A 26,266-nucleotide genomic window follows, 5' to 3' on the forward strand; every position below is an offset into this window, starting at 1 on the left:
GGAGGAAGTTCTCCTGGCAATGACTCGGAAAAACAATCTTGAAACCCACATAAGAAATCAGTCCTGTCCTTATCTAACATAGACAAATGAGACTTAGACTCATCATCCTGTGCATCCTTTACATAAATCAAGTACGCGGAAAGATGCTTTTTCATTACTGATGAAATCGCCGAAGCGGATACAATAGGAACAGATTCCCCTTTGAGTTTTACATCCAATACATGTTCTTTCCCTCTATGAGTCAGAGTAATTTTCCTATTGTAAGTATCCACCACCGCATGTACCCTGTGGCACCATGGCATCCCCAACAAAACATCACAGCCATCAAGTGGCATGATAAAGAACTCTTCGCTGTCCACATAACCCTGCAAATGAAGCCGAAGCTTCCCAATGATAGGAGTAACGGGTTCTGCATACCCTGGACAAGCCATATTAGCCTCATGTAACGGCCCCATCTCCTCTGTGCGAATCCCCAATCGGCCAGCCAAATTAGGTGAAATGAAGTTGGCTCTAGCATCTGTGTCAAAGAAGATCAAAGCATTCTAATCTCTCACTTTGCCCCATGCCCTGCACAACTCTGTTGCTTCACCACCTGGCTGTTCCCCCACAAGATCAGGAACTAAGCCTGCAGAAGGCTTTTGTTTCTTGGGCTTGGGCTCTCCTTTATTGTCAGAGTCCTTTTGGGACTTTCTTTTGGGACAATTGAATGACATATGCCCCTCTTCAGTACAGTAAAAACACTTATGAGCATCTCTCAAAGCCTGTCTTTCCTCAGAAGTCCTCTTGGGCATTGGCAACTTCTTATACTTTGTCTCTGAAGACCCTTTAGCATCACGAGAAGCATGCCCAGATTTTTCAGCTTTTTTGCTCAAGTTCTTACTGCCTTTAAACCCAGATGAACCACCAGTGAGTAACGCATTAGCTGTCATAGCATTTTCAATCATCTGTGACATGTTCGTTACTCTTGTCTTTATACAATAATCTCGCACCTCTTTGGGCAGCCCACAACAATACTTCTCTACTTGCTCAGATAATGGCACCGCACGATAAGAAGTCACTGGGAGTAAAGCTTCCCAAAACTTCTTGTTATAATCCTCCAAATTATCACACTTTGAAGCATCCAATTTGTGCCATGCGGTCATAACATCCACCTCAAATGTAGATATGAGCCATAGGAAGAGAAACCTGTTTAAATTGGACCCATGTAGTGGGTGCTATGCCCTGCAAAAGAAGAGGAGACCACCACTGCAAAGCATTGCCCTTGAGAAAAGTGGCAGCTTTCCTCACCTTAGAGGACTCTGTGTAATTCCCACCAGAAAAAGCAGCATCAAACTGCTGTAAAAAGATAAGTGCTTTTAATTTATCTTTGGCCCCACTGAATGTATCAAACTTCACTGCAGCTCCCCCTTCCTTGTAATCCTTCGCCTTTCCCATAGGCGTTAGATTATCATATGGAAGTGGTTTCGCAAGATTGCTGCCCCCAACATTCATACCCATCATTGGGTCAACATTTCCCATTCCCATACCAGGCATACCATACATTCCAGCCATGTTTCCAAACATTCCATTATGCATACCTGGCTGCATACCACCAAACATATTGCCTTGCATTCCAGGTTGCATGCCGCCAAACATATTTCCTTGCATACCGGACTGCATACCACCATACATATTCCCCTGCATACCAGGCTGAAAATTAGCTCCAAAAGGCCCGTGCATACCCATGCCTCCCTGAGGATAACCCCCAGTCATGGATCGGAACACCGAGCCACCACCAAAATAACCTGGATGCATGTTCTGCTGAGGAATAGGTGGCTGTCCATAGAAGGAACTCTGAGAGTTTGCACCATAAGCATGCTGCATGTTCGGAAACTGGCCAAAAGATGGTTCCTGTGGGATGGCACCACTATGACCCTGTGGAAGATTCTTAGAACGAACCTTCTTCTTCTTTTTCTCGGGCTCTGTGCGGGATCTCATAAATTCAGCAAATCTCTCACTCTGTGTGAGCTGCATAAATACATCCATAACACTAGCCAAACGATCTTTGAACTGAGCATCATCATCCTCTTTACCATGTACATCCTCTGGCTGTGTTACATCCTCATAAGGCTCAACATCTGCAGCCTGTTCTCCTGCATGAATATCCTCAGATACATCTCTCTCAGGAGAAGTCTCTTGCTCTTCCTCTTCATGATAGAAGTACTCATCCTCTGTATCAGACATGTTTGCTGAATTTTCAGCGATGGCTTTCTTCAAAGCAACCACGAGCTCACCCCCTTCAGAAAGTTGATGATTGGTCCCGGGGACGGAACCTTGAAACCGGCCTCTGATAGAAACCAGAGTGCGGTAGACTAGCAGTCACCCGTCCACTTGTAGTCTAGATATGAAAACAGAAAAGATTGGGGCTAGAGTGCCCAAATCTGAAAACAAAGCGACACCTGTTGGCCCCAAAGCTTGGCGCCCCTTGCGGTATTTCTTTATTCAATTCCAAAAGTATGAAAGGCTGAGTACAACCAAAAATCAGCCAAGAGATTACACCTGTATGTCCAATTTGACGGCCCACAATACCTCTTAGCACAGAGGATCCACGTACACAGATCTGTGTTTCAAAGCAACACACTGTGCCTCCCTCTGATCAGCCAAGACCACTAAGCAGGGCAGCCATGAGCATACATCTGGCATAACTCAAGCACATGATTCAACATCTCAGCTCATACATACATGTACTGTTCAACCTCTGTCTCCACCCTTGTCAATCTGCCATACCCCTCCTCTCACAAGGGGCCAGATAGCTCAAATCTGCAACAGACATAAAGCAGTAGAAAGAGAGATAGATGAACAGATGCGGAGCTTACCAAATTCAGCCCGTGAATTTGCACTGGAGAAAGTAACGGTACCAATCTGTACTTGCAGGCACTTGTTTCCACAACCCTGCTTCACACGTGTGTATGTACTTGTCTATACCCTCCTCCTTGTGTCCACCTCAGTGCTGTACCTGTCTGTACAGTCCTGAAAAACAGCCTTGTACCAGTCTGTACTGCCTTGGGATACGTGCCAGAAGCTGTCCTTGCATACGCCGCCTGCAGCCAGCACCTGTACACGCCTGAACCTGTGTAGTCAGCCTGTCCAGAACCTGTCCAGCGCCGCCAGCAGCAGTACTGTTGTACCTGAACTGTCCGTACACTGTACGGCAGTCGTACAGTGCTGTACCTGCAGTTGTACTTGTCTGCACAGTCTGTACCAGCAACTGCAGCCTATCCAGAACCTGTGCGCAGCCTGTCCAGCAGAGAGGTAGGCCCGCAGCAACTCCTGTGCGTAGCCTGTACCAGGAGAGAAAACCTGCAGCCTGTCCGTACAAGGCTGTACGGCTGGCTTGCTCAGAGAACACAGCAGCCAGAAAGACCTGCAGCAGCCGACTTGCTCCCTTCAGCTTTTCCACGCTTCCCCACAAGGGCATGTATGCTCCACGATTCCTTTTTCCCAAAAAGATGAGAGAGAGAGAGGAGAGAGAAGCACACACTCCAAAAGTGGAGTGGCCCCCTCCCCATAATAATCCTAGGGCCCCCCAACTTTAATTATTATTAAAGTTCCCTAGGGGCCGCTAAGGCCTAGGGGCAACTTTAATAAAACATTAAAATTCTTATGTTCTAGTTCCCCCCTTCACACCTAGGGATGTCCACACATCTTTAACTCTGTCCGGGCACCCCCCATGTGAATCATACAATATTCTGACTCAGCAACCACCATGCCCACACTTGTGCTGTTCCATTTTCACAGGGCCATGACACAAGATATTTGGGCCTCAGTATGAAACCATCCTCTGTAAGCCTCATGAAAGTATCCATGTAGTATTGCCGTTTGTGTGAGAGTGTCTCATGTGTTATGATCCAAGTATCCTGTATGTATAGTCCCAATAAATCATATTTAATCACTCGGTTCCTGTCATCCTGAGAGAGCCTAATGAATGGGGAGTCCAAGTCATACTAGAGTGGGGGGAGGCGATCCATCCTGAGCCCCGGCCTCATGAACCAGGTGCATAGTCATGCCTATCTGCTGCTAGCTGCTGGGAGGATTGTAGGGCGAGCCTCGGGAGTCTTGAGGGGGCATGTCACTGATCCTGTGAATGTATGTGACTGTTTGGAAGAGTGCCTCTACTACCATGGGTGCTGCAGCAAACTTTACCAAGATAATATCTTGTGGGACCAATGGTTTGCTACCTATCATACGGGAGAGCATCATGACCTAACCTCTCTATCCTCGGCCATTTGGTCGCTGTAAGGTCATGTGCCTAGAAGGGTTCTCCATACATCAATGCCGGAGTGACCAAGGTGTCAAATAGCCACATGTTGGTTCTTGGCTACTAGAAGTGGGCTTGGAAGCATTCTCTCTCCATGAGAGCAAGAGAGGCACAGCCTCGCATTAGTCTAGCCTCTGGAGCATGGCTCATCGGGAAGACTGGTCTTGTAAATTTGACCAACAAGTATACATATGAGTGCAATCTCCACTAAGCTGCACATGTAGGTGAAACTCAGTCGAAATGTGAAAAGAGGGGATGTGTTGAAGACCATAACATTGGTTTTCCCAAGGTTTACTGTGAAATCCCGCCATGCACAAAAGTCCTATAACGTGTCAAGATGCTTCTGGAGAGCCTCTGGAGAATCTGCAATAAACACAATGTCATCAGCATAAAGTAGTATGGAAACAAGGATGCCTGCTAGTGATACACCTCCTCCCCCTCCTCTATCAATCAAGGCCAAAATCTCGTCGGTGTAGAGGCCAAAGAGAGTGGGAGACAGTGGGCATCCTTCCTTCACTCCAATGGTACTGGAGATCTCCTCTGATAATCCTCCTAGGCATCTCACCCGCCGTATGACTGACTCATATAATGCCATGATCCCCCAAATCATGTCTAATGGTATTCCTAAATCCTAGAGTCTCTGGAGTAGTCTGGCTCGAGGCACTGTATCAAACGCTTTGTGCAAATCCGCAAAGCAATAGTAAACCCGTTGGTGTCGTGCTCTCGCATCCTCTATGATGGCTCGGAGGGTGAAGATGTGCTCCAGAGTAGAGAATGACCTGCGGAAGCCTGCCTGCCCTCATGCTCTGTGCCCATGTATCTCTGCTAGTGTGTTGAGCTCAAGCTCAAGTACTGACGCATAAAGTTTGGCGAGTGTGTGGCCAATCATAAGTCATGTAGTTGGTGGGGTCCATGGGATCTCCCCGCTTTTGTGGATGGGTGTGATGATATGGGCTATCCAGGCGGGTTGGAAGCCTTTGGAAAGAGCCTGGTTGAACATATGGACCAAGAGAGGTGCCAGAGTCTCCCCCGCATCGGACATGTGCTTTACCAAGAGGCCCTTGTGGTCCTGCGATCTACCGTTTTTGAGTCTCTAGATGGCTCGGGCTACCATGTCGGGTGTGAAGGAGGTGGATGTGATGGAACGTAGATGTGATGGTGGTGGGATGGGGGGCTGATCTGGTACCTCATATAGGGATCGTGCATGTGTGCCATGTGGATGGAGATGTGATGGGCGTGGGTGGGTGTTTCTCCCGGATTTTCTTCCAGCCCTTAGTACAGTTCACACCTTTGAGAGATTGGTATAAATCCTTGTATTGGCCCTTAACATGTGCTCGTTTCTTACGTCTGGTTGTGTATTGGTTAATCCTTTGAGCATCTCGCTCTCGGATTTGGCCAGTTGCAACCTCACGTAAGAGACGCTCACGTGTTGTGTGGCATTCCTTGTCATACCAATCGTTCTGGGGCATGGTGCCGGTGGGGGGTCTAGCGGTAGATCGGTTGGTGGCTGGAAATGCGGGTATGGCAAAGGTGTGTAAGATTGTGGTGAGCTGAGAGGTGAGGTCGGCTAGTGGGAGATTGGGGTCTACATATGTTAGATGTCGGTAGGGATGGTCCGAGTTGGTGGAGTCCCCATCATAGTGGAAATGAATCTGGGTGTAGTGGGAGATGGGTGGTGGTGGTGAGGATGGTCGGGAAAAGCTGAGACTGAAGGAGAGATAGGCATGGTCGGCTCCAAGGGGGTGGGTGGGAATGGTGAAGGTATGTATGGATGTGGCTAAAGCCGGAGATCCCATCAGGAAATCCATTGTACTCGAGCCTCCACCATGTGGGAAGCATGAAGGAGCTCCGGAAGAAGGCCAACGGGACATCCCGTTGGAGATGGCTAAGCCATGTGTAGTCCCCAACACGAGGAACTCTCCCCCTGATGCTATAATGTCCCCCTGTCCTGTGATGCTCGCTGAATGCCAATTTCTTCCGAGTCTATCTCCTGCATGGTCGGCTCCTACCATAGTTGATGTGTAGGTACTGTACGTATTTGTACGTTGTTCCGTACAGAAAAAATTTTTGTGTACATAAAAATACGTACCATTGTAAAAAATATCAATCTACATGGCATTTCATATCAAAATAAACATAAAAAGATCCAAATACTGTGAGAGAGACCTACAAGACAATCTAATAAGGTCTTTGCTAATACGCATTTGATTAGTAATCACAAAACCCTTGCCGCACGTTGTAAAACTTGTTACTTCAGAAATCAAACATTAGATACCAAAACCAGTTTTCAATCAGAGATCAATCTTCAATCACCAATCACCACTCTTAGCTCTATATAAACTGATGAATCAGTGTTTACACAACAAAAGTCTCGACTCTCATCCATGTTAAAAGGCTGCAAATGCATCAAAACAAACTGAATACAATGCACATACTACATAGCAAGCTGCAACACTACATCATAGAAATGTCCTCAAAAGGCCCATAAGGGCTAGTCCAGAGTCTAGACTCCACAATGAAACGTGATCTAAGAGTCAAAAGTCCTCATCAAATGATGATGATGACGATGCACCAGAAGAGAGCAAGTCCCCATCTGTCAGGACATTGCCCTCGTCATCATACTCAGGCTCTGCCATCACGGTCACATGTGATGATGTGAAAGATGTATCATGAGATCCATGTGCTACATCATCATCTCCTGGCTCACTCTGAGTAAGAATGAGAGTGACAGCCTCATTCGCCCGAGTCCGCTGCGTACGAACAGGCAGCTTCCCCCGACGAATGCTCCTCCGTCTAGCGCTCTCTGAATCTGCAGCCTCCTCACGCAAAGGTATCGCCAAAGCCCGTGCGCGTGACCTTGTGACATGGCGATCGATGCTCTCCAACTCTCTATGAAGGAGTCGTATAATATCTGCCTGCTCGTCTCTGACACGCTGCTCCATGTCGTCCTCAGTAGAGGTTGGCACCATCTTCACACGGGTCGGATCTGCCTGTGGAAAAGCAAAATCCGACAAGTCAGAACCACAAGAAATGACTTAATTATATTGAAATGTGTCAAAAGACATACGACAGTTAAATATACCTGCTTGGGTGTCCGCAAAGCATGATAATCTCGCACGAGCTTCATGTTAGCTCGGCAATACACTAATCGCTCCAGCTGAGCGGTACTAAGTCGATTGCGGATCTTCGTGTGAACCAAGGAGTAGGCGCTCCAATTGCGCTCACAAGCACCAGCAGAACAATCCTACGATCACGAATCACGATACGATTTTGGAGTCAAAACCCTTAATGAATTAAACTTTAAAGATGGATGCAATGTGAAAGAGTCAAGAGTACCTGCGAGAGGATTCGGAGAGCAAGATGAGTCAGCTTTGGAAGACCTTGTCTTCCATAGCTCTGCCACCACGTGAGAGGAAATTTCGTCGCCTCCTCTCTCAAAACCACCGCTCTAGCAAAGGATGGTCCTAGATTGTTCATAAAACTCACCATCTCTGCATCAACCTCAATTACTTGGTCCAATCAACCCCTTATCCAAGATTTACATGTGTTGGGATTTCCTCTTATTACTTTGCAAACTGACTTATTTTGTTGTAAAATTCCCGGAATCAAAATTTTCCGATGATCCTTGGGGTATTGTGGTGAAGGCTCATGTGGAAGAACTTTTGCAAGACAATCTTGATTTTGATGCAGAAGTCCATTCTTTTATTGGTCAAAAGCATCCTATGTAGTACTTCCTTTCTTATCTCTAATAAAAGACCAAGTATGAAGAAACTGTCTTTCTTAATTATGTTAAAAGTTTCAAGGTGACTAACAATCGGAATTCTCTCATGGCAGTCCTACATTAATCACATGGTTTTTTTCTTTGTGCACAAAGGATCTTTAACTTGCAATCCTTACTGGAATTCATGCATGTATGCGATGACATACCTGATATCAACATCGCATCCTTCAAAGGTGCGATCAATGAATTATATTGCTCTGTGTAGCCGTATATAAGTCCATGCAATTTGCCAATCACAGGCACACCATCCTCATTGGCATTCCCATTCGAGGCACGTCTAGGGCTATTGGGGTTGCCATCTTTGTAGAGATAAAGTTATCCAAGGAACATTTCTCAAACATAAATAAAGTGGTTTGGTTTTGAGTTGGCCTCCATGCTTTGCATAGTCGCCTATGCTCGATGGGCTGTCCCATGTTACCCTGCACATACAGCGTTATATTGTTGAGGCTTTTTCTTCCTTGGCATTAACCATTTGCAGGCACTTCACATACATGAGGTCCTTAAGCATCATCCTTCTTGCCTAGAAGTAGCCTTAAGCTGTTCGGACAATCTAGCAACAAAGTCCTTGCCCCCCTGGCTGCTTTTCTGAGCTATCTCCTAAAGATATGGTATCTTCCTGCATTGGACCAGCCCAGGGCTTCCGTTTTGAGCCATAATGGGCTGATTTAATGCATCAAGTTGTCTCTGCAGTCCATCTGCTGGATTTGAAATGAGGACTATATTGTCTGCATATAAAAAAATAGGCACTACTTTCCGAGCCAACGGTGATCTTTTATCCCTCAACTTGTCAATGAACTCTGAAAGCTCATCAATGTGCAGTCCAAATAGAGTTAGCATCAGTGAATAACCCTGTTTGTGCTGAGTGTGCTTAAAAATAAAGTAAATCTCCAAATAGAGTTCCTGCCCATGCTTGCCAGGGTCATGTCACATAAGCTGATGAGAGAGAACTGCTAGTAAAATCCTCAAATGAAGCTCGAAATTTTGAATTCTACGATTTTAAAGCTGGTACGGTTGCGTACAAGTACTGGAACATTCTATATAGTAAAATATTAATGTACAAAATATGGGGCTAAGTATGAGTTACTGTATGCAACTATGTCATAAGTTGTGTCTAGTTGATTTTGGCATTTGGCTAAACAAGTATTGTTCTCTTTGCTTGTTCATGTGTGTTCTATAGGTCATGGTGAATGGACTACTTTTCCAACTCTCCATGCCTTTGAATTTTTTGGGAACAGTCTATCGGGAGACGCGACAAAGCCTCATAGATATGCAGGCTTTATTTTCCTTGCTTGAGGTACATCCTCTTATTTATACAAGGAAGCTGTAAAAGGGGAATATAGGGGGTGATTATTGGATCACACAAAGACAATCTTAATGTTCTGATTCTTCTTGCTGTTCTTTTTTGCAGTTTAAGCCAAACATTCTCGAGAAGGCTGATGCCAAAGCTTTGCATTTGCATGACGGTTCAATTAAGTTCGAGAATGTGAAGTTCTCGTAAGGATTTTCACGTTGCCCATGTGTTCATTGTTTGAATAGCTCATCGTTTGATGGAAGGGGAGAAAGACAGGAAGAAAGAAAGTTATATTGAACGTCTACAAAGCCCAAATGGTCTATGAGACCAGAAAGTGTCACAATAGTGTTATGAGAGAGAAAGAAAGAAATACATATTAAGCGTCTAGTAAAGACCCAATGGGCCTATGAGACCAAAGTGATACAATAATGTCTATGGCATATCTCATCATGGAATGGAAAATAAATAGAAACAAAACATAAACATAGCTATCTCACTGAGGTGATACAAAACTGTCCATGGAAACTCATCATGGAATACTAGGAACATAGAAACATGAGAGGAGCATCAGCCCGCAGTAGATGGTATACCACTCTCCAAAATATCAAGCATGAGGCTAACGAGTATGGCCGAGAGGTCTCCCTCGGCTATGTCACATGGAAAGATAGCTCAATGGCAGTGGAGCATGTGCTGGATCTCGAGCTGACAAGAGGATCGTGGCCGACGTTTGGGGGGGGGGTGTCGGCGTCGGGCACGTTGGAATGTGGAGGCCTGGTCTAAGGTAACTCCTCTCAGGCAAGGTGGGTCCGGAGCAGCTCGAGGTGGGTCCATAAGGTCCACTATATCGGTGTCCTCCACCTCCTGGGTCTGAAAGAAACTGGTGATGGTTGGCTGGCAAGGGAGGGGGCGGGAATTGGGATGGCTGGGGCTGAAGCTCTCTCAAGAAAGTGTCCCTATGTCTGCAGAGCTCAAGCAAGAAGAGGCCTAGGCAATGCTGGTCTTGGAAGTCAATGATCGTGGAGAGTGGGCCAAATTCCTCACGAAACAGACATTGAAACCTCTCGCGGATCTCATAGTATGTTGGGCAATGACATGTGTAATGCTCCTGTGTCTCAACTTGTGTGTGTGTCATAATCGGCGGATCCTCTCCTCTCTGGGTCTCCGTATGAGCTTCCCGTAGTATGGCAAGCAAGGGATGGGGTGGGATAGCTGGGGTCGAAGCTCTCTTAAGAAAGTGTCCCTGTGTCTGTGGAGCTCAAGCAGGAAGAGGCCTAGGCAATGCTGGTCCCGGAAGTCAATGATCCTGGAGAGTGGACCAAATTCCTTACGAAACAGACAGTGAAACCTCCCGCGGATCTTATAGTATGCTGGGCAACAACATATGTAATGCTCCTCTGTCTCAACCTTTGTGTGGCATAATCGGCAGATCCTCTCCTGTGTGGGGCTTCGTATGAGCGTTCCAGCTTCGAAGATGCGCTTAGCTCTACTTGTCTCCACTCTAAGGTGGTGGGATGAAACCCGTATGTGGCCAATCGCAATCCACATGGCATGGGACATGTGAACACTCAGGTAGCCCGGCTGCTGGATGAATCCATCCTCAATGAGCGGGAGGAAGTGATCTCTATAGAAGTGCATCTTCGTTGGGAGCTCCGGAGGTGTGATCCATGTGCAATGAGTGTAGAGACTAAGAAGATCTAACCGGATAACTCGGTGGTCATCTTCATGAGAGAGTTGGAGAAACGGGGAGTCCAAATTGTACTGAAGGGGTGGTAGGCGGTCCATGCGGAGCTCATATACTGAGAACCAATTGGAAACTAAGGCATACCATACTCTAGAGTGTCCCTGAAGTGCTAGCTATCTTGAGGACTCCAGTGCAAGCCTCGAGTACCTGTGGGGATCCATGTGACTGATGCGATGGAGGTATGTCACTGTCTGGAAGAGTGCATCCACTACCATCGGGACTGTAGCAAACTCTTCGTGGATAATCTAGTGTGGGACTGATGGTTTATTGCGGAGCATATGGGACAACATCATGACCTGGGGCCTCTCAACTGGCTGCCAATCCTCATCGGATAAATTTGGCCCATAAGGCTGCTCCATACATCAAGGCTGGTGTGACGAGGGTGTCAAAAAGCCAACCCTTCATCCTGGGCTCCTAGAAATGTGCCTAGAAGCACTGCCACTCAAGTAAGCTCACGGCTGCATATCCTCATGTCAATCTGGCATGTGTTGTGGGAAGCATGGTGAAGCGTGTGGTCATTGAAAGTGACACCAAGGTAGACATAGGATGAGACAATCTCCATTGGATCCTCTCTGTATGTGAAGCTCAATCTGGATGTGAGGAAGTATTGAAGACCATCACAATGGTTTTACCAAGGTTAACAGAGAGGTCCTGCTAAGTGCAGAAGTCCTATAAGGCATTCAACTGTCTCTAAAGCCCCTTGGCTGAATCTGAGAGGAGGACAGTGTCATCTGCATAAAGTAGTATGGGATCAATACGCGTGCTAGTGTAGTACCACGTCAATGAAGCTTGAGATCTCATCAATGTAGAGGCCAAAAAGAGTGGGTGATAGAAGGCAGCCTTGTTTCACCCCAATAGTGCTGGAAATCTCCTGCGATGTATCTCCTGAGGTTCTCAATTGTCTAGTGACGGACTCATAGAGGGCGATGATCCTCCAAACCATGTCAGATGGGACTCCTATCTCCTGTACACAATGTAGGAGGCGGGCTCGGGGTAGAGTATCAAAAGCTTTGCGGAAATTCACAAAACCCACACTTCCTTTTCTAACAATATTAACGTCTTCAAAAGACCGTAAGGGTCTATGAGTCCGAAAAGTAGCACAAAGAATCCATGAGATTGTTGAATCATGGAAAACTGAAAACAAATTAATATAAATCTTGCTATCTATGTCTTGATAGAAAGTGAATACAAGATAGAGATACATCATGGGCTCATGTGGGTACGATAAATATATCATTGGCTCATGTGGGGACAATGAGGATAAGAGTAGGGAGGGATCATCATCATCATCCATCAAGAACCTCCAAGATGGGTGAATGTAGGACTTGGAAGAGGCTCTCGATATGCATTACCCGTGGAGAGACATCTATGTGTCGTGGTACAAGATGGGACAGCATGCACCTCTTTTACTCCGGAGCCGTACACGGGGGAGAAAAAGGAGGACAGGGATCATCATCATCATCCATCAAGAACCTCCAAGATGGGTGAATGTAGGACTTGGAAGAGGCTCTCGATATGCATTACCCGTGGAGAGACATCTATGTGTCGTGGTACAAGATGGGACAGCATGCACCTCTTTTACTCCGGAGCCATGCACGGGGGAGAAAAAGGAGGACTCAAGAGATAGTTGACTCTTGGCTGCACAGTTGGAGGACACATTTTGAGCCTCATCCTTTCCCTGAGGACAAGAAAATACAAATGGTAGAGGGGTTCTTGATAGGAAAACCCCTTACGTGGTTGAAAGGTTATGCGTGAAGCCATGCCATGGGTGGATTTTAGAGAGTTTTCTGGGAAGAGTTGTTGTAGGCCGAGGACAAGTACGACATAGTGCCTAAGTTTAATGTAAGCTCAGTGGGGCATGTCGTGACAGATTCAACCACGTATCCAAGAGATAAATATAGAGTGAGAAGATAGAGAGAGGGACAGAGAGAAAAGGGTTAGGGAACTTTGCACCGTACACCACACTGAGCGGGGAATAGGCCCCGCTCCCTTTCAGGAATTTATTCAAGAACAATCCATGGGCCTTATCAATCTAGGACCAATACAATCAATGAATACCAAGTCAAACAAGTTTGTCAATGTAGAAATCTGGGTCGGAGTCAATGTCGAGGCACAAGATCTCTGATGTCGAGCACACCATGGGGATGACCCACAAGAATCTCTCAGCCGAGAGAAGAGGCCAGCGGCAGATGGAGGCGCAACCCAACAAATTGGCGGGAGGAGAGGATGATGAGGATGAAGATGATCTCCTTGCTCTTGAAGGTCTCCACACGCTTGATTGTCCTTAAGAGGGACTGAAGCTTCTTTTATACTTGAGGAGGGCCTTGCTTTTTGCCAAAAGCAATGCTTTTTGCTTTGCTTTAGTCTTTTCATAATAATTAAAAAATATTACTCATCTTTTATCAAAGTTCTTGAATTTTCCTTTTCTAGCTTTAAGGCCTTGCTATTTGGCCCTAGAATTGCTTTTTGGAAAAGCATCTTTTAGCTTTTTGATCCAGCTCAGTCTCCTCTTTCCAATGGTGCCCTTGGCTCGCAGTCAACTCAGTTTGACTTTTTTGCTTTTCTTTTGCTTTTCCTTGTGCCAACTTAATAGTCCCTGTTCCCATGCTTTCATCAACCTGTCTAGTGTCCAGGCATGTATTCCATCATGTGAAAAGAGCTAGGAGGGCCAAATAGCTACATTGAAAATCTTGAAAATGAAGAGGCCATCCACTATGAATGGTGCTACTCCAAACTTTGCAAGAGAACAAGGCATTGATGGTTTTCTCCAGATCATGCGTGAGAACATTATAAGTAGAAGTCTCTCAATCCCCCTCTCCCATATGTGATTCCTGAATAGGGGTCCCATACATCGCTGCCGACGTCACCAAGGTGTCAAATAACCATGTCATAGTACTAGGCTCCTAAAAGTGTGTCTGGAAGGATTGTCTCTCAAGAAGGGCTAAAGCTGCAAATCCTGTCATCAATTTGACATGGGCTCCTACGTGCATGGTGAAAAGAGGACTGGTGAAATTAGCCCCCAAATATACACGTAACTATATCCAGTGGATCTATTGTATATGTGAAGCCTCCAAAAGCCTGCCTGTCCCAAGGCTTTGTATCCTTGTCTCTCTGCAACTGAATTGAGCTCCTCCCAAAGCTTGCTCATCTTGGTGCTCTCTACCTCTGCCTCTCTGCTAGAGTGCCAATCTGTGCTTCGAATACAGCCCCATAGATCTTGGCCAAGGTATGGCCAATCATGGTAGTCCGATAGTTACTGGGGTTTATGGGGTCTCCTCCCTTGTGGATGGGGACGATGGTGTTTGTGGTCCAAGAGGGGAGGCAGGCCTTCGCACAAAGCCCTATTGAAGGTCTGCACAAGAATAGGGGCCAAGGTGGTGGATCCATGTGCAAAGTGCTCCATGTGGAGTTCCTCGTTGCCCTTGCTTCTTCCATTTTTTAGCGTTAACTGTGCTTTGGTGACATTGGCAGTGGTGAAAAGGCTGGCGGAGGTAGGGTGGGGGATGTGGGATAAATCGGGGGCCACTAGGTGCGGCGTGCGGGGGGCTCGGGGGGCTGAGGAGAGTGATTTGGGATGTTGTATAGGTTGTGTGTGTATGTGTGTGTGGGAGAGAGAGATAGAAAGAAAGAAAGAAAGTTATATTAAACATCTTCAAAAGACCCAGTGGGTCTATGAGACCAAAAGTGATACAATAGTGTCCATGTAATCTCATCATGGTACAAAAGAAAACAAAGACGAGAGCTATGAGCGTGGAATGTCAAATCCGAGCCATATGATATACAGTGGGACCAGAGAGAGAGAGAGAGAGAGAGAGTAATATGAACGTCTACAAAAGACCCAAAGGCTCTACATAGTCATGAAAGTTGAGGAAAGAAAGGAATTGGAGAAGAAAGAAGGTGATTGAGAAGAGACATTGAAGACTGTAAGTTGCTAACCTACATTTAACCTAAAATGGGAGGTTTTGGAGGAAAGGGGGTGGCCGGGCCACACTCGTTGTCAGGGAACCGGCTAAGGGGAAATAGCTGGAATGCCTAAAACGGACCATTTTGGAAACGGGGAAGGGCCTGAAACAGCTGAAATGTATTTTGGGGGCTATTAGAAGTGAAATTATTTCATGGCTTACAAACAATCACTATTAAATATCTAGTTTTATCTACTGGGATTTTGTAGTCTAATGCTTGAAGAACCCATTTACATGTACTGACCTTTTATTGTGAAAAAACCAGGTATGTCAAGGGCAGGCCAGTCTTGAATGGTACCTCCTTTGAAGTACCTGGTGGTAAAAGTGTTGCTGTTGTGGGTACTAGTGGGAGTGGTAAGTCGCTCAGCTAAACTCGATTGTGTTTTGGTTTTCCAACTAATGTTTTGATTGTTTTAGCGCCTTTTTTGTGACACCTTTGTGAGGTTTAGTAAAAACCCATGTAGAACATAATTTAAGAAGGTTTTCTTATGGCCTTCGCTCAGCCAAATGGTGGCAACTGTGCGAATGCCATTTTGTGGGATTGGTTGTGTTGTGCGCTGTGTTCTGGTTTTTGTTTCATTAAGATGTAAGGCTCAGGTGTTTTCTACACTTTAGAGCTCGCTTGCCATGCAGTTTTTCGCAGCCTGGCCAAGTGTATGCCCGAGAGTTTGAGTATGTATTGCATTCGTAGGACCTTGATAGTCAGCCTTCATTAATCAAGTAGGGACCTTGGATTTTGACTCCATAGTATTTTTCTTCTGATTTCTAAATGCTGTTGGCATCAGCCATTCAAGTGGTGGGGCCAAGATTCCACCCACAATCCCATGGCATTATCTTTGTTGGATGTTGTACCTAATTTCAAAAGGATAGTATGCCTGTTTCTGTGCCTCTAGCCTAGGCACCACACCCTGGTGCTATTTGTGGCTATAAGGTACACTTTTTTATGAGGTACATGAAGATGTTCACCACCTCTATGGGCTAGTCATGAGTGGCCCTTCCAGCACGATGTTAGCACTTTGCATGTTGACCATCAGCCCGGTGCATGCAAAACTGCTCCAGGAAAGCCATCAACTTCTGGGCATCTCCACAGCAGATGCACGAGTCATACAATCTCATTATTTTTGTACAATTAGGTCCATCAATAAGGAAGCCAAACACAGAGGGAAGAAGTTATATTGTTGCTTTGTGATTTTCACCACGCCTTTGGCACAGTTACATGAGGTTGATTGATGATTAGACTCAGGCAGCTAGAACTTACATGTCTGTGTCTGGTGCTTCCTGCTTGCATCCTGTCTTTCAGTATCTACTCAAGTTTTCAAAATAAGGATCCTACTATCATGTATATATAGCAAATGGGTGTATTATGTGAATACTTTAAAGTGAAAACTATTTTTGTACAACACGTGTCCTTGTGTATGTATGTATGTATGTAATATAGGTGATGTTTGTAATGTATTAATGCATGTATGTTTACATATAAAAAAGGCAGTGAACGGTGTGTACATATGGTACCTACACCTACCGTATGTACCTTACTCCAAAGTGAAGGAACCCCTTAACCTGTTGGACCAGCATTACTGACAATACTTGTAATCAATTTTACCTTGGTCAGTAATGCGTTGTGGATCATGTTGTATACGTTTTGGCTGAGTCTGTTAGTGGTAAAGAAGGTTTGTTTTTTGTCTCTTGATCAGGGAAGTCCACAATTTTGAGGCTTATATATCGATTGTATGACTGTCAGTCTGGAGCGGTAAGTGTTTCTGAACATTATGTCTGTACCTTTTTCTCTTTCATGGGTGCAGGGTAAAACGAAATGTTAGAATTAATGAAACTCTATAATGCCACACCTGTTGAGGCAACAGAAAATATGGTAGTTGATTGTTTATTATCTGATGTAAACCCCACCCCTTCCCTCCCCCTTGCAGGTCAAACTAGATGGGCAGGATATAAAGGATGTGAGTTTACAAAGTTTACGAAGTTCTATTGCAGTCGTCCCCCAGGACACGGTAATTTGGATAGGAATTATTTTTTTTGTTGCATCCTTCCTTTCTGCATTGCACAATTTTGCAGTCATCCCCCAGGAAACGGTAATTTAGAAAGGAGTTATAATTCTTGTTGCATCCTTCCTTTCTGTACTCGCACAATTTTGTTGGATAACCTCAATTGTTTTGTCCAAATTTTTTAAAAATGTGGGGGTTTATGCAGGTATTGTTTAATGACTCGATTTTTTACAACATCCATTATGGACGGCTGTCGGCCACCAAAGAAGAGGTTCACTGTTTTCCTAACTAATTGATCAACTCTCTCTCCATGATGATGTATTTCATGGACATGATATAACCTTTTGGTCTGATAGGTTATTGTAGACGTTAATACAACTCTCTCTCTCTCTCTCTCTCTCTCTCTCTCTCTTCGAACCTGTCGCCTCCCTCCCAACTCTCTCTCTCTTCGAAGCTGTCGCCTCCCCCTCTCTCTCTTTGAACCTGTTGCCTCCCGCCTGCTGCCCTCTCTCCCACCTGCAGCCACACAGTCACCCAACTTTCTCTCTCTTCGAACCTATCGCCTCCCTCTCTCTCTTCGAACCTGTCGCCTCCCGCCTGCTGACCTCTGTCGCCTCCCTCTCTCTTCGAACCTGTGTCGCCTCCCTCCTGCCTGCTGCCCCGCCTCTATCTCTCTTCGAACCTCTGTCGCCTCCCTCTCTCTCTTCAAACCTGGGTCGCCTCCCTCTCCCGCCTGCTGACTCTCTGTCTCTCTCTCACTTCGCTTCCTTCGCCTCGCCTCCTTCACTCTCTCATGTAGCTGCCTTTGGCCTCTCTCTCTCTCTCTCTCTCTCTCTCTGTGGGAAGCGCTGCAGACACGCACAGCGCTCTTCCTATGGCCAAGGGTTAATTAATTTTTAACCCGAAACCAGCCTTTTTCAGCCCAAGACAAGATGGAGAGGATTGACATTGAAGACCTGATCAAGGCAGCCATCCAACAACACAAGAAAGAGACGGACAATGCAATTAATATGGTCAACCGGAGCCTTCTTGACAAAGTCAAGAAACTTGAAGCGCGGATAGCAGCCCAAGATGCAGAGATCGCAAATCTCAAGATAGAGATAGAAGAAGCATGTGCTCAACATAAGCTCGAGGAAGGTGAAATTCAGCCTGTCATGATGGAGGAGCTAAACACCATCAAGGCCCAAGTGAGAACACTTCAAGAGGGAGAAGAAAAGAAGGCCCGGGAGACCTCCTCGTGGGTGGAGGTGCTCACGAAGACGCAAAAACAAGTAGATGAAACGGAGAAATGGATAGAAGTGGTCAAGAAAGGTAAGAACAAGGAGGCCGAAAGCACATCTACCTCGAAGATTATCAACCTAACCATTGAGGAGGAACAAAGAAGAAAGACAAGGGAACTTCATGTGCGGATCACGGGGCTTAAGGACGGTGACAATGTAGAGGAGGAAGCCAAAGACTTATTATACACACGCATGGGCATTTCGAGGCCTACACACACGGGGGCTTGGAGAGTGGACAAGAAAGACAAGAATGGAGGAGAGAGCTCGAAGGGGAGAGCTCTCATTTTACGCTTTTCCACCTTGGAGGCCAAGAAGGATTTCTTGGCCAAGCACTCCGCCCTTAAGAAAACGGGCATCTTTTTAGGAGATGACCTCACCTTGGCACAGCTAGCACATATGAGGGAGTGCATGCTGGAGATTAGGGCAGCCAAAGAAAAAGGGAAGCTAGCATTTTACAGAGGAGGCAGAGTGGTGATACTAGAGAGACGCACCACCTGACGGTGCGAGACCTATGGGACCAGTTTGAGACTTGCAGTATGGAACTGCAACGGAGCATTGAGACTGGATGTGGGGGCCTTTGAGGACAGCTTCAGAGATAGGGACGTCATCTTCTACTCGGAGACACATCAGGCCCCAGGCACATTACTGAGAGTGGCAGGATACAGATGGGAGACGACTTGTAGACAGGAGGCCCGTTCGAAGCATGGTGGTCGCGGATCTGGAGGAGTTGCAGTTCTTTTTAGAGAGGAGCTTCAGCCACTCATCCATGTTATGCGTCGTGATGAGAGCGCGAGGTACATGTGGGTCAGAGTGAGGGCAGATGAGGGTAGACCCCTATACATTGCTATATGTTACTTTCCACCGAGCACATCTCATATGCAGCGCCCAAGGGTCAATCTCCATATATGATTCTAGATTAGGACATATGGGAGTTCTCCAGGGAGGGAGATGTTATCATATTTGGGGACTTTAATGCTCGAACGGCTACCAGACCTCCTTTGACACTTCGGAGGAGATGTTGAGAGAGATAGATGTGGAGGAGATGTGTTTGACTCGGAGATCAGAGGATGAGGTGGAGTGTACTGAGTATGGGAGATACCTCTTGGAGATGGGGACTGCACATGGGCTGGCCATTTTAAATGGCCTAGAGAGGTATCCACTTGCCAGTGGCTTTACTTGCTTTCCACACAGACATGGGGCCAGCACAGTGGATTATGTTCTAGCCTCGCCAACCTTCATCCCGAGTATCTTGGATTTTGTGATTGGCCCCAGGCCCATCGGAGTTACGGTGGATCATGCACTTCTCTCCTTTACGGTGGATTTCCACTACAGTACCCGCCAGGTTGGGCAATCCTCCTATCACCCGAGATATACCTTCTGTAGACAGACTGATGGAGTATACACCACAGAGATCTACAGCTTGTTGAGTGCAGAGGATCCACAGAGGCCATTAGCAGAGCTCACACAGATCCTGACAGAGGCTTTACATACAGCTGCAGCGACGGCCTTCCCACACACGCAGCCCACAGTACAACCACGTCCTGGGAGCATGCCCCAGAATAGTTGGTATGATGATGACTGTAGGGAGCTCAGAGCCCGACTACAGAGAGAGGTGGCCACAGGTGTTACTACATATAGACAGTCACGCATCATCTTCCGATCCTTCATTCGGCGGAAGAAGAGAGCAGCTCGGCTGGAGAGAGACATCTATCAGTTGTTTTTGAGTCAGGATTCTAGGGAGGCCTGGAGATTGCTTAGAGAGCACCCCCGCCTCCGGCCATTACCTCTCCAGATACATGGGGCGAGTATGCAGCCTCCCTCTACACAGTACCATGGCAGCCACCACTACCAAACCCTCCAGAGCCTTGTCCACCCACTTCTACCTTCTTCACAACAGAGATGGTGAGGAGGGCTATCAATAGATTGCATACAGGGAGGGCACAGGATCATGAGGGCATTGTAGCCGAGCATTTCATGCATGCTAGAGATATGATTGTAGACTTGCTAGCTCTCATGTTTAATAGAGCCATGTGTGAGGGATTTCCTGGGACTTGGAGTACTTCCACGATTGTGTCGGTACTCAAGTCTGGAGATCCGAGCCTGCCGACTAACTACCGCACCATTATGGTTGGTCACTCGCTGGCCAAGCTATATGCCTCTATTCTTGAGCAGGAGTTGAGCAGATGGGCAGAGAGACAAGGGGTCCGAGCTCAGGGACAGGCCGGTTTCAGGAGGAGATTCTCTACTTTGGATCATATCTTTACCCTCAGGGCTATCATTGAGGAGGGCAGAGCACATGGGAGGAGGATCTACTGTGGCTTTGTGGATTTCCGCAAGGCCTTTGACACAGTGCCCAGAGCTAGACTGATGCGCAGGCTGCAAGACTTGGGGGTTCCATGGGAGCTCATTTGGGGTATTATGGCACCACATGCCCTTCTTGTTGCAAAACTGCCCCTAGACAATCCCCACTTGCATCACATTCCACCACAAAAGGTTTCACTAGGTCTGGAATGACCAATACCGGTCCAATAGTAAGCTTCTGCTTCAATAAGTTGAAGGCATGTCTTTGACGCTCACCCCATCTGAATACTACTTTCTTCTTGGTTAGATCATGCAATGGAGTGGCAATGGTGGCAAAGTTTCTAATGAACCTCCTATAATAGGAGCATAACCCCAAGAAACTATGCACCTCATGTACGGATTTCAATTCTGGCCAATTCTTGATGACCTCAAGCTTTGTTGGATCCATCCGCACTCCTTCCTTGGACACTGTATGTCCAAGGTAATGTATTTCTTCTTAGAAAAAGTCACTCTTCTTTCCATTGATGAATAACTTGTGCTCCTACAACTCCTGAAATACCTTAGGTAAATGCTTTTTGTGTTCCTCTTCGGTCTTGGAAAACACAATGATGTCATCAAAGAAAGTAGCTGCATACTTCTGATGTGGTCTAAAGATCGGATCCATCATGTGGTTGAAGGTAGCCAGAGCATTTGAGAGTCCAAAAGGCATCACCAAATACTCATACAATCCAAAAGTGGTACGGAAGGTAGTCTTGTGAATATCTTGCGGCTGGATCCGTATGTGATGATAGCCACTCTTCAAGTCAATCGACCTAAAGAATGATGCACCTTCCAGCTGATCCAATATATCAATCCTGAGTATAGGAAACCAATTCTTGATTGTAATCTTGTTAAGGCTTTGTAAAGAACTAGGCCGTATTAACCCCTTTGATAGCAAGTCATATACTTGTGTCATAATCTCTTCTTGTTGTAGTGCACTCACATGGTAAGGAGGTTGATTTGGGGGTGAACTCCCTGGAATCAACTCTATCACATGATCCTCTGGTTGCTTAGGAGGCAACTCTTCTAGAATAACATCCGTGAAGCAATCAATCCTTATATCCCTCTAGAAACTGTAGTCTCTTATCCTTTACAAAGATCATATAAGCGAAGATGGAAGTTTTTATTGCTTTGGAAATAGATACATAGGATACAATAGGGATGGTATCTCCCTTCTTCTTTGCTACAATAGTGATATCCTTATTCTTATGCTTAAAAGAAATAGTCCTCTCGGGAATTTGGATGATAGTACTCTTCCATGGAACCATGGCATCCCCAAGATAACATCCGAGTGCTTCAAAGGTGAAATATAGAAATCATCATAGTCCACATAACCCTAGACATGAATCCTCAACTTACCGATGATAGGCATTATTGCCACTGCATCACCATGAAACACTTGTTCCGCATGCAAGGCCAGTCCCATCTCCTCGGGTTTGATACCCAACAATTTCGCAAGCTCTATGGAAATGAAATTATCTGTGGCTCCCATGTCAAACAACACTAGAGCATTCTTGTCCTGCACTTCACCCCAAGAGAGGCATAACTCTCTAGCCTCAAGTTCTTAAGTGTTTCCCAATACATCGGGAATCCCACCAGCTACTGGCTTTAGACTTGTCCTTGAACTTGCTCTCGAGGTCCCTAGGACGATCCGGACATCTAAAGCATTTAAAGCATTTAAAGCATTTCCCTTCCTTGCGGTAGACCTTTGTTTGCTCATTGGTCAAGTTGTGCTTTCCTTTGTACGAGTTTGGAATACCCCTCGGCTTCATAGACTAAAACCTATTCTTGGAGTTCTCACGCTTCTCAAGTACCGAAGACTTTTGATCTCCAATACTTGTCTTTTTCTTTGGTTCATCTACCATGTAGACCCTGGCAGCAAACTGAAGCTGAATGCATCAAACCTTGGATGGTATCATTCGGGCATACAGTCACAAAATCTCAAATGTTGTCATGCAAACCAGCCCAATACTTTCTTAACTTAGACTTCTCAGAAATCTCTTTAAAAGGAGTAATCTTGAGATATGCATCCCAAAATTTCTTGTTGTAATGATCAACTATCTCACCTGTTTCCTTCCGCAATCTTTTGCTTTTTAAAGCTCGTCTTTTGCTTAGAATGATGGGACTAGTTTTTAAAAAGCTTTTAATCTTTTGCTTTCCAAAAGCTAGTCCCATCATTCCAAGCCTATAAGGTGACCTTGCGTTGTTTTCCTGCCACCTGTCAATGCCATGTCCGTCATCAGCACCACGCTACTTTTTTTTTTCAAAACTTACTCTTTTTTTTTTTTGCGCTTGCACGTTGTGTTTTGCATATTAGCAATCTGTATTTGATGCTTCAGTGTTAGGAATGCAAACCTTTTTTTTTCCAAGAAAAAGATCCTTCTATTAGTTACCAAGAAACAGCCAAAATGGCTAAGTACAAATCCATCCCCCAAGGGAAACACTAGTCAAGATGATCAAAGAGGGAGGATGCACTTCTCCTCTGGCGAGCTGCTCTAGGAGGAGAAGGCTATCTCATACAATGTTGTGGGGGGGAGGAGGGGACACATAGGTGTTTTGTAATGCCAAGTTAACTCGCTACCTCTATCTCTAAGAAAGGGACTGTGCCGCCAGATCTTGAGAAAGGCCTCCCGACGCTTCCTCATGCGGTCTAAAAGCCACCCTGAATCTGCCCCCACTAACCACAGAGGGTATGAATATGATATCGAGCGAGATGCTCCGGATAGACTCCGCTAGTGTGTGAGGGTGCCTTCTATGGCTTCGTGTAACTTGGTTAAACACAATGCTAATCAATACACTTAAATACACTAAGATTTGATGGACACTTGCTCAAATACAAGAAGTAATTTGCTGAATTGACAAGAGACACATAATGAGCCGGAACGGCCGACTCCTCCCTCAAATAAAGTATATTGATCTTGGGAGAATCAAGTACGTAGTGTCATTGGCATTTCTGACTAGATTTCCACATATGAATAAAGTATTGCAAACAAGTGGTTGTCGATATAGACTTTGCAATCCACACTAGCAGGACAAGAGAACACTACACAGGGTATGTGATCTTGTAATCCGGTTCCTCCCTCGTGCTACTTGCTTCCATATTTAAGCATAAAAGCTTACCAATTGCAAGTAGAGTCGATGACAACGAAAGTCTTCACGATGGAAGTCCTTGGAGTGATGAGATCTTCGATTTGTCGCATTTCTTCGCGACAAAAGTCTTCAAGAGGATGAAGGGAACCTTGGGAAAGCATCCCTTATGGTTCAACTTGAGAAAGGAGGGCTAAAATCAGGGTTTTCAGCAAAAAGACCAGAAATTACAGCAATAAAGAGAGCTGTTTTCCTGAATTTCAGTCATTGGGAGTGTGTAGGAGAGTGATTAGCATCCGGAAACACTCTTGGAAGCTTGACAAATACCTTAGCAAGCTTGGAAATGGAGTTGGGAAGGAGAAAGTGCAAAAAATGCAGCCCAACAGCCCTCATGAAGGAGGCGCCAATCTCTAGAGAGAGGAGGAGTGAGGTGGTGAGTTGTCCAATGTAGGTGGCAGGCAGGTGCTTTGTGGAGCAAGCTAGAGTGGACACATGGCTGGTTACTCCCTTTGTACAAAGGGGATAAGGTCTGGGCGGTGGACATTGGGTTATGTCCACCTCGGAACATCGGTGTGTGTGAACACTGGGCTAGTCATAATTTATAGCCCAAAACTTAATGAAGTGTGTACACACTCACTTATAAATTAGTGCTAACTCCTAAGGCTAGGTTTATGACCAATACTTACCACTCGTCACATGCCACATAACCATGTCAGTAGACAGTTTCACACGCACAGTTCGCGGGCGGGCGTTTCCTTACCCGGAAGTACACACTGGTCAAGCAAGCATGAAAACAGCATGCAATTTCAATTGCAAGCAAGCACATAAAGATGCTATGCAATGCAGCATTGGTATAGACAATCCCTGTTCATGAGACACTACAAAAATAGACATGCTCCAGGCAAGTACACGAGGTACCAGACCCAATGGAACACCAATTCCACTAGGCATTTCCGGGCATGTCCCAGCGGTACAAGTCCCAATAGAAAGCCAAGTCCACAGTATCACATGAGTGGCATCAATCCCCGGCATATACAACTACCATGGACACCAATCCAATGTACATACATGATGAGAAAGCACGGGTGGACCGATTGGGTGGCCAAATGGTGACACTTCGCTAAGTCAATCTCTCCATATATATAACACGGCTATACTACTGCAATTCTCCCATCTCTGGCAAGAACATGGGGTCCAACAATCAGTAGGCGGAGTTGGAACTGACACAGTGGAAATATGAAGGTGAGAGACCTGAAGGGCTAGTCCCTCGCCTTTCTTCTTGTATGGCATGATGATCACGGCCTGAGTGGCCTAAGCAACAGTGCCCCACGTGACAATACAAGCGGGAGCCCAATCCATGGTGAAAATGCACAGGATCCTCTGCCAAACGTGCTGGGATCCTCTACCAAACCTGCTAGGCCTTTGGGCAATCCCAAAGACAGTAATGTTGAGACCCCTGGGGATGGCTGCACCTCTGACATAATGTTGGTCTGCCCCCAATGGCCAACCAAGTGCCAACTGCTAAGCTCGTTTGTGCCAGCTTACTGGGACATGAAAAGAGTGATCTTCCACGGCCGAAAGCTCTCCCACAGTCGCTTCCAAAAATCTGCAAGAAAATGCGGTGGGAGACCCTGGGACTGCCAATGTGCTGCAGCTCCTGGAGTGCCCTACACCTCTACCATCTAAATCCACCTGCCCAGCCGTGCAATGTAAGCAAAGAAGGGGATACTAGGCGACTCCTCTCTGTCCTTTGGATCCTGCTATGTCCACTCTCCTAGGTCCCACTGGAGACTGGTAATAGGCTGGCCCTCCCACATCCATAGCCACCATAGTTCTCTCTAGCCACCTTGGCCGATGGAGGGTCGATGTGCCACTCATGTGCGTGAAAGCTAATCACCCTCACCCTCTGCAAGGTGCATCTCCTAAGGTCCTCTAAGGGGGTCTGTGATCTCTCCAGTCTACCATGAGGCCCAATAGAGGCGCTGAGTCGAGCGGAGTACTCATCCGCGCCATGAATTGCCAAGGGTATGCCATGCCTAGTGAACACTCCCAGCCACTGCAGAGGAGAAGGATCTAGTATCAGGGCCAGCCACTCCGGAGGGATGGAAGAGTCGATGTTGAGGCTAAGTCAGTCTCTGCCCCTGATCCCAAGTCCTGAGCCTCATGGGGCGAGCCCCAAGCATGTGACCACTAGGCAGACGGACCAAAGGACTCCAGATCAGAGGCTGCCGGAGCCGCTCCTCAGAGGCTACCGGAAGTAGAGAGATGAGCCTGGCTTTCCCAAAGTACCTATGTCACAACGCACTACTCCCCGAATGTACTGATTGATTATTCCCGAGCCGTCAATTGCTCATTTGAACAGGATTTGGAATATGGATAAGACAGCCGAGTGGTGGAAACAAAATCTCCAAAAGATTTGGAACAAATTAATTTCCATTAAAGCAGAGAGTTTTCCTTTGGCAATGCCTGGTTGGAGTGCTAGCCAAA

General features: G+C 46.2%; 3 protein-coding genes across 4 annotated transcripts in view; 2 read left to right on the forward strand and 1 right to left on the reverse strand.

Annotated features, from left to right (window-relative positions):
- ABCB25 (ABC transporter of the mitochondrion 3) overlaps nt 1-26,266 on the forward strand; it is a 167,020-nt gene that overhangs the window by 138,039 nt on the left and 2,715 nt on the right. For both annotated transcript variants that reach the window (XM_086806530.1, XM_086806529.1), the window contains exons 11-16: nt 9,256-9,372; nt 9,487-9,572; nt 15,338-15,426; nt 16,767-16,822; nt 16,998-17,078; nt 17,278-17,343. In XM_086806530.1, coding sequence (XP_086662656.1) covers nt 9,256-9,372; nt 9,487-9,572; nt 15,338-15,426; nt 16,767-16,822; nt 16,998-17,078; nt 17,278-17,343 — 495 coding nt within the window. The remainder of the gene's footprint in view (nt 1-9,255; nt 9,373-9,486; nt 9,573-15,337; nt 15,427-16,766; nt 16,823-16,997; nt 17,079-17,277; nt 17,344-26,266) is intronic.
- LOC147633452 (uncharacterized) lies at nt 6,602-7,818 on the reverse strand. Its single transcript, XM_086805852.1, has 3 exons — nt 7,634-7,818; nt 7,380-7,541; nt 6,602-7,287 (listed from the first exon to the last, which is right to left on the reverse strand). The coding sequence occupies exons 1-3, from the start codon at nt 7,784-7,786 to the stop codon at nt 6,832-6,834; spliced, it is 771 nt and encodes a 256-aa protein (XP_086661978.1). The 5' UTR covers nt 7,787-7,818; the 3' UTR covers nt 6,602-6,831.
- On the forward strand, nt 17,893-18,937 carry LOC147633453 (uncharacterized). Its single transcript, XM_086805853.1, has one exon. The coding sequence runs from the start codon at nt 18,005-18,007 to the stop codon at nt 18,848-18,850; it is 846 nt and encodes a 281-aa protein (XP_086661979.1). The 5' UTR covers nt 17,893-18,004; the 3' UTR covers nt 18,851-18,937.

Source organism: Cibotium barometz, chromosome 12 (genome assembly GCF_041138505.1).
Source record: "Cibotium barometz isolate CiBa-2024 chromosome 12, ASM4113850v1, whole genome shotgun sequence".
Lineage (NCBI taxonomy): Eukaryota > Viridiplantae > Streptophyta > Polypodiopsida > Cyatheales > Cibotiaceae > Cibotium > Cibotium barometz.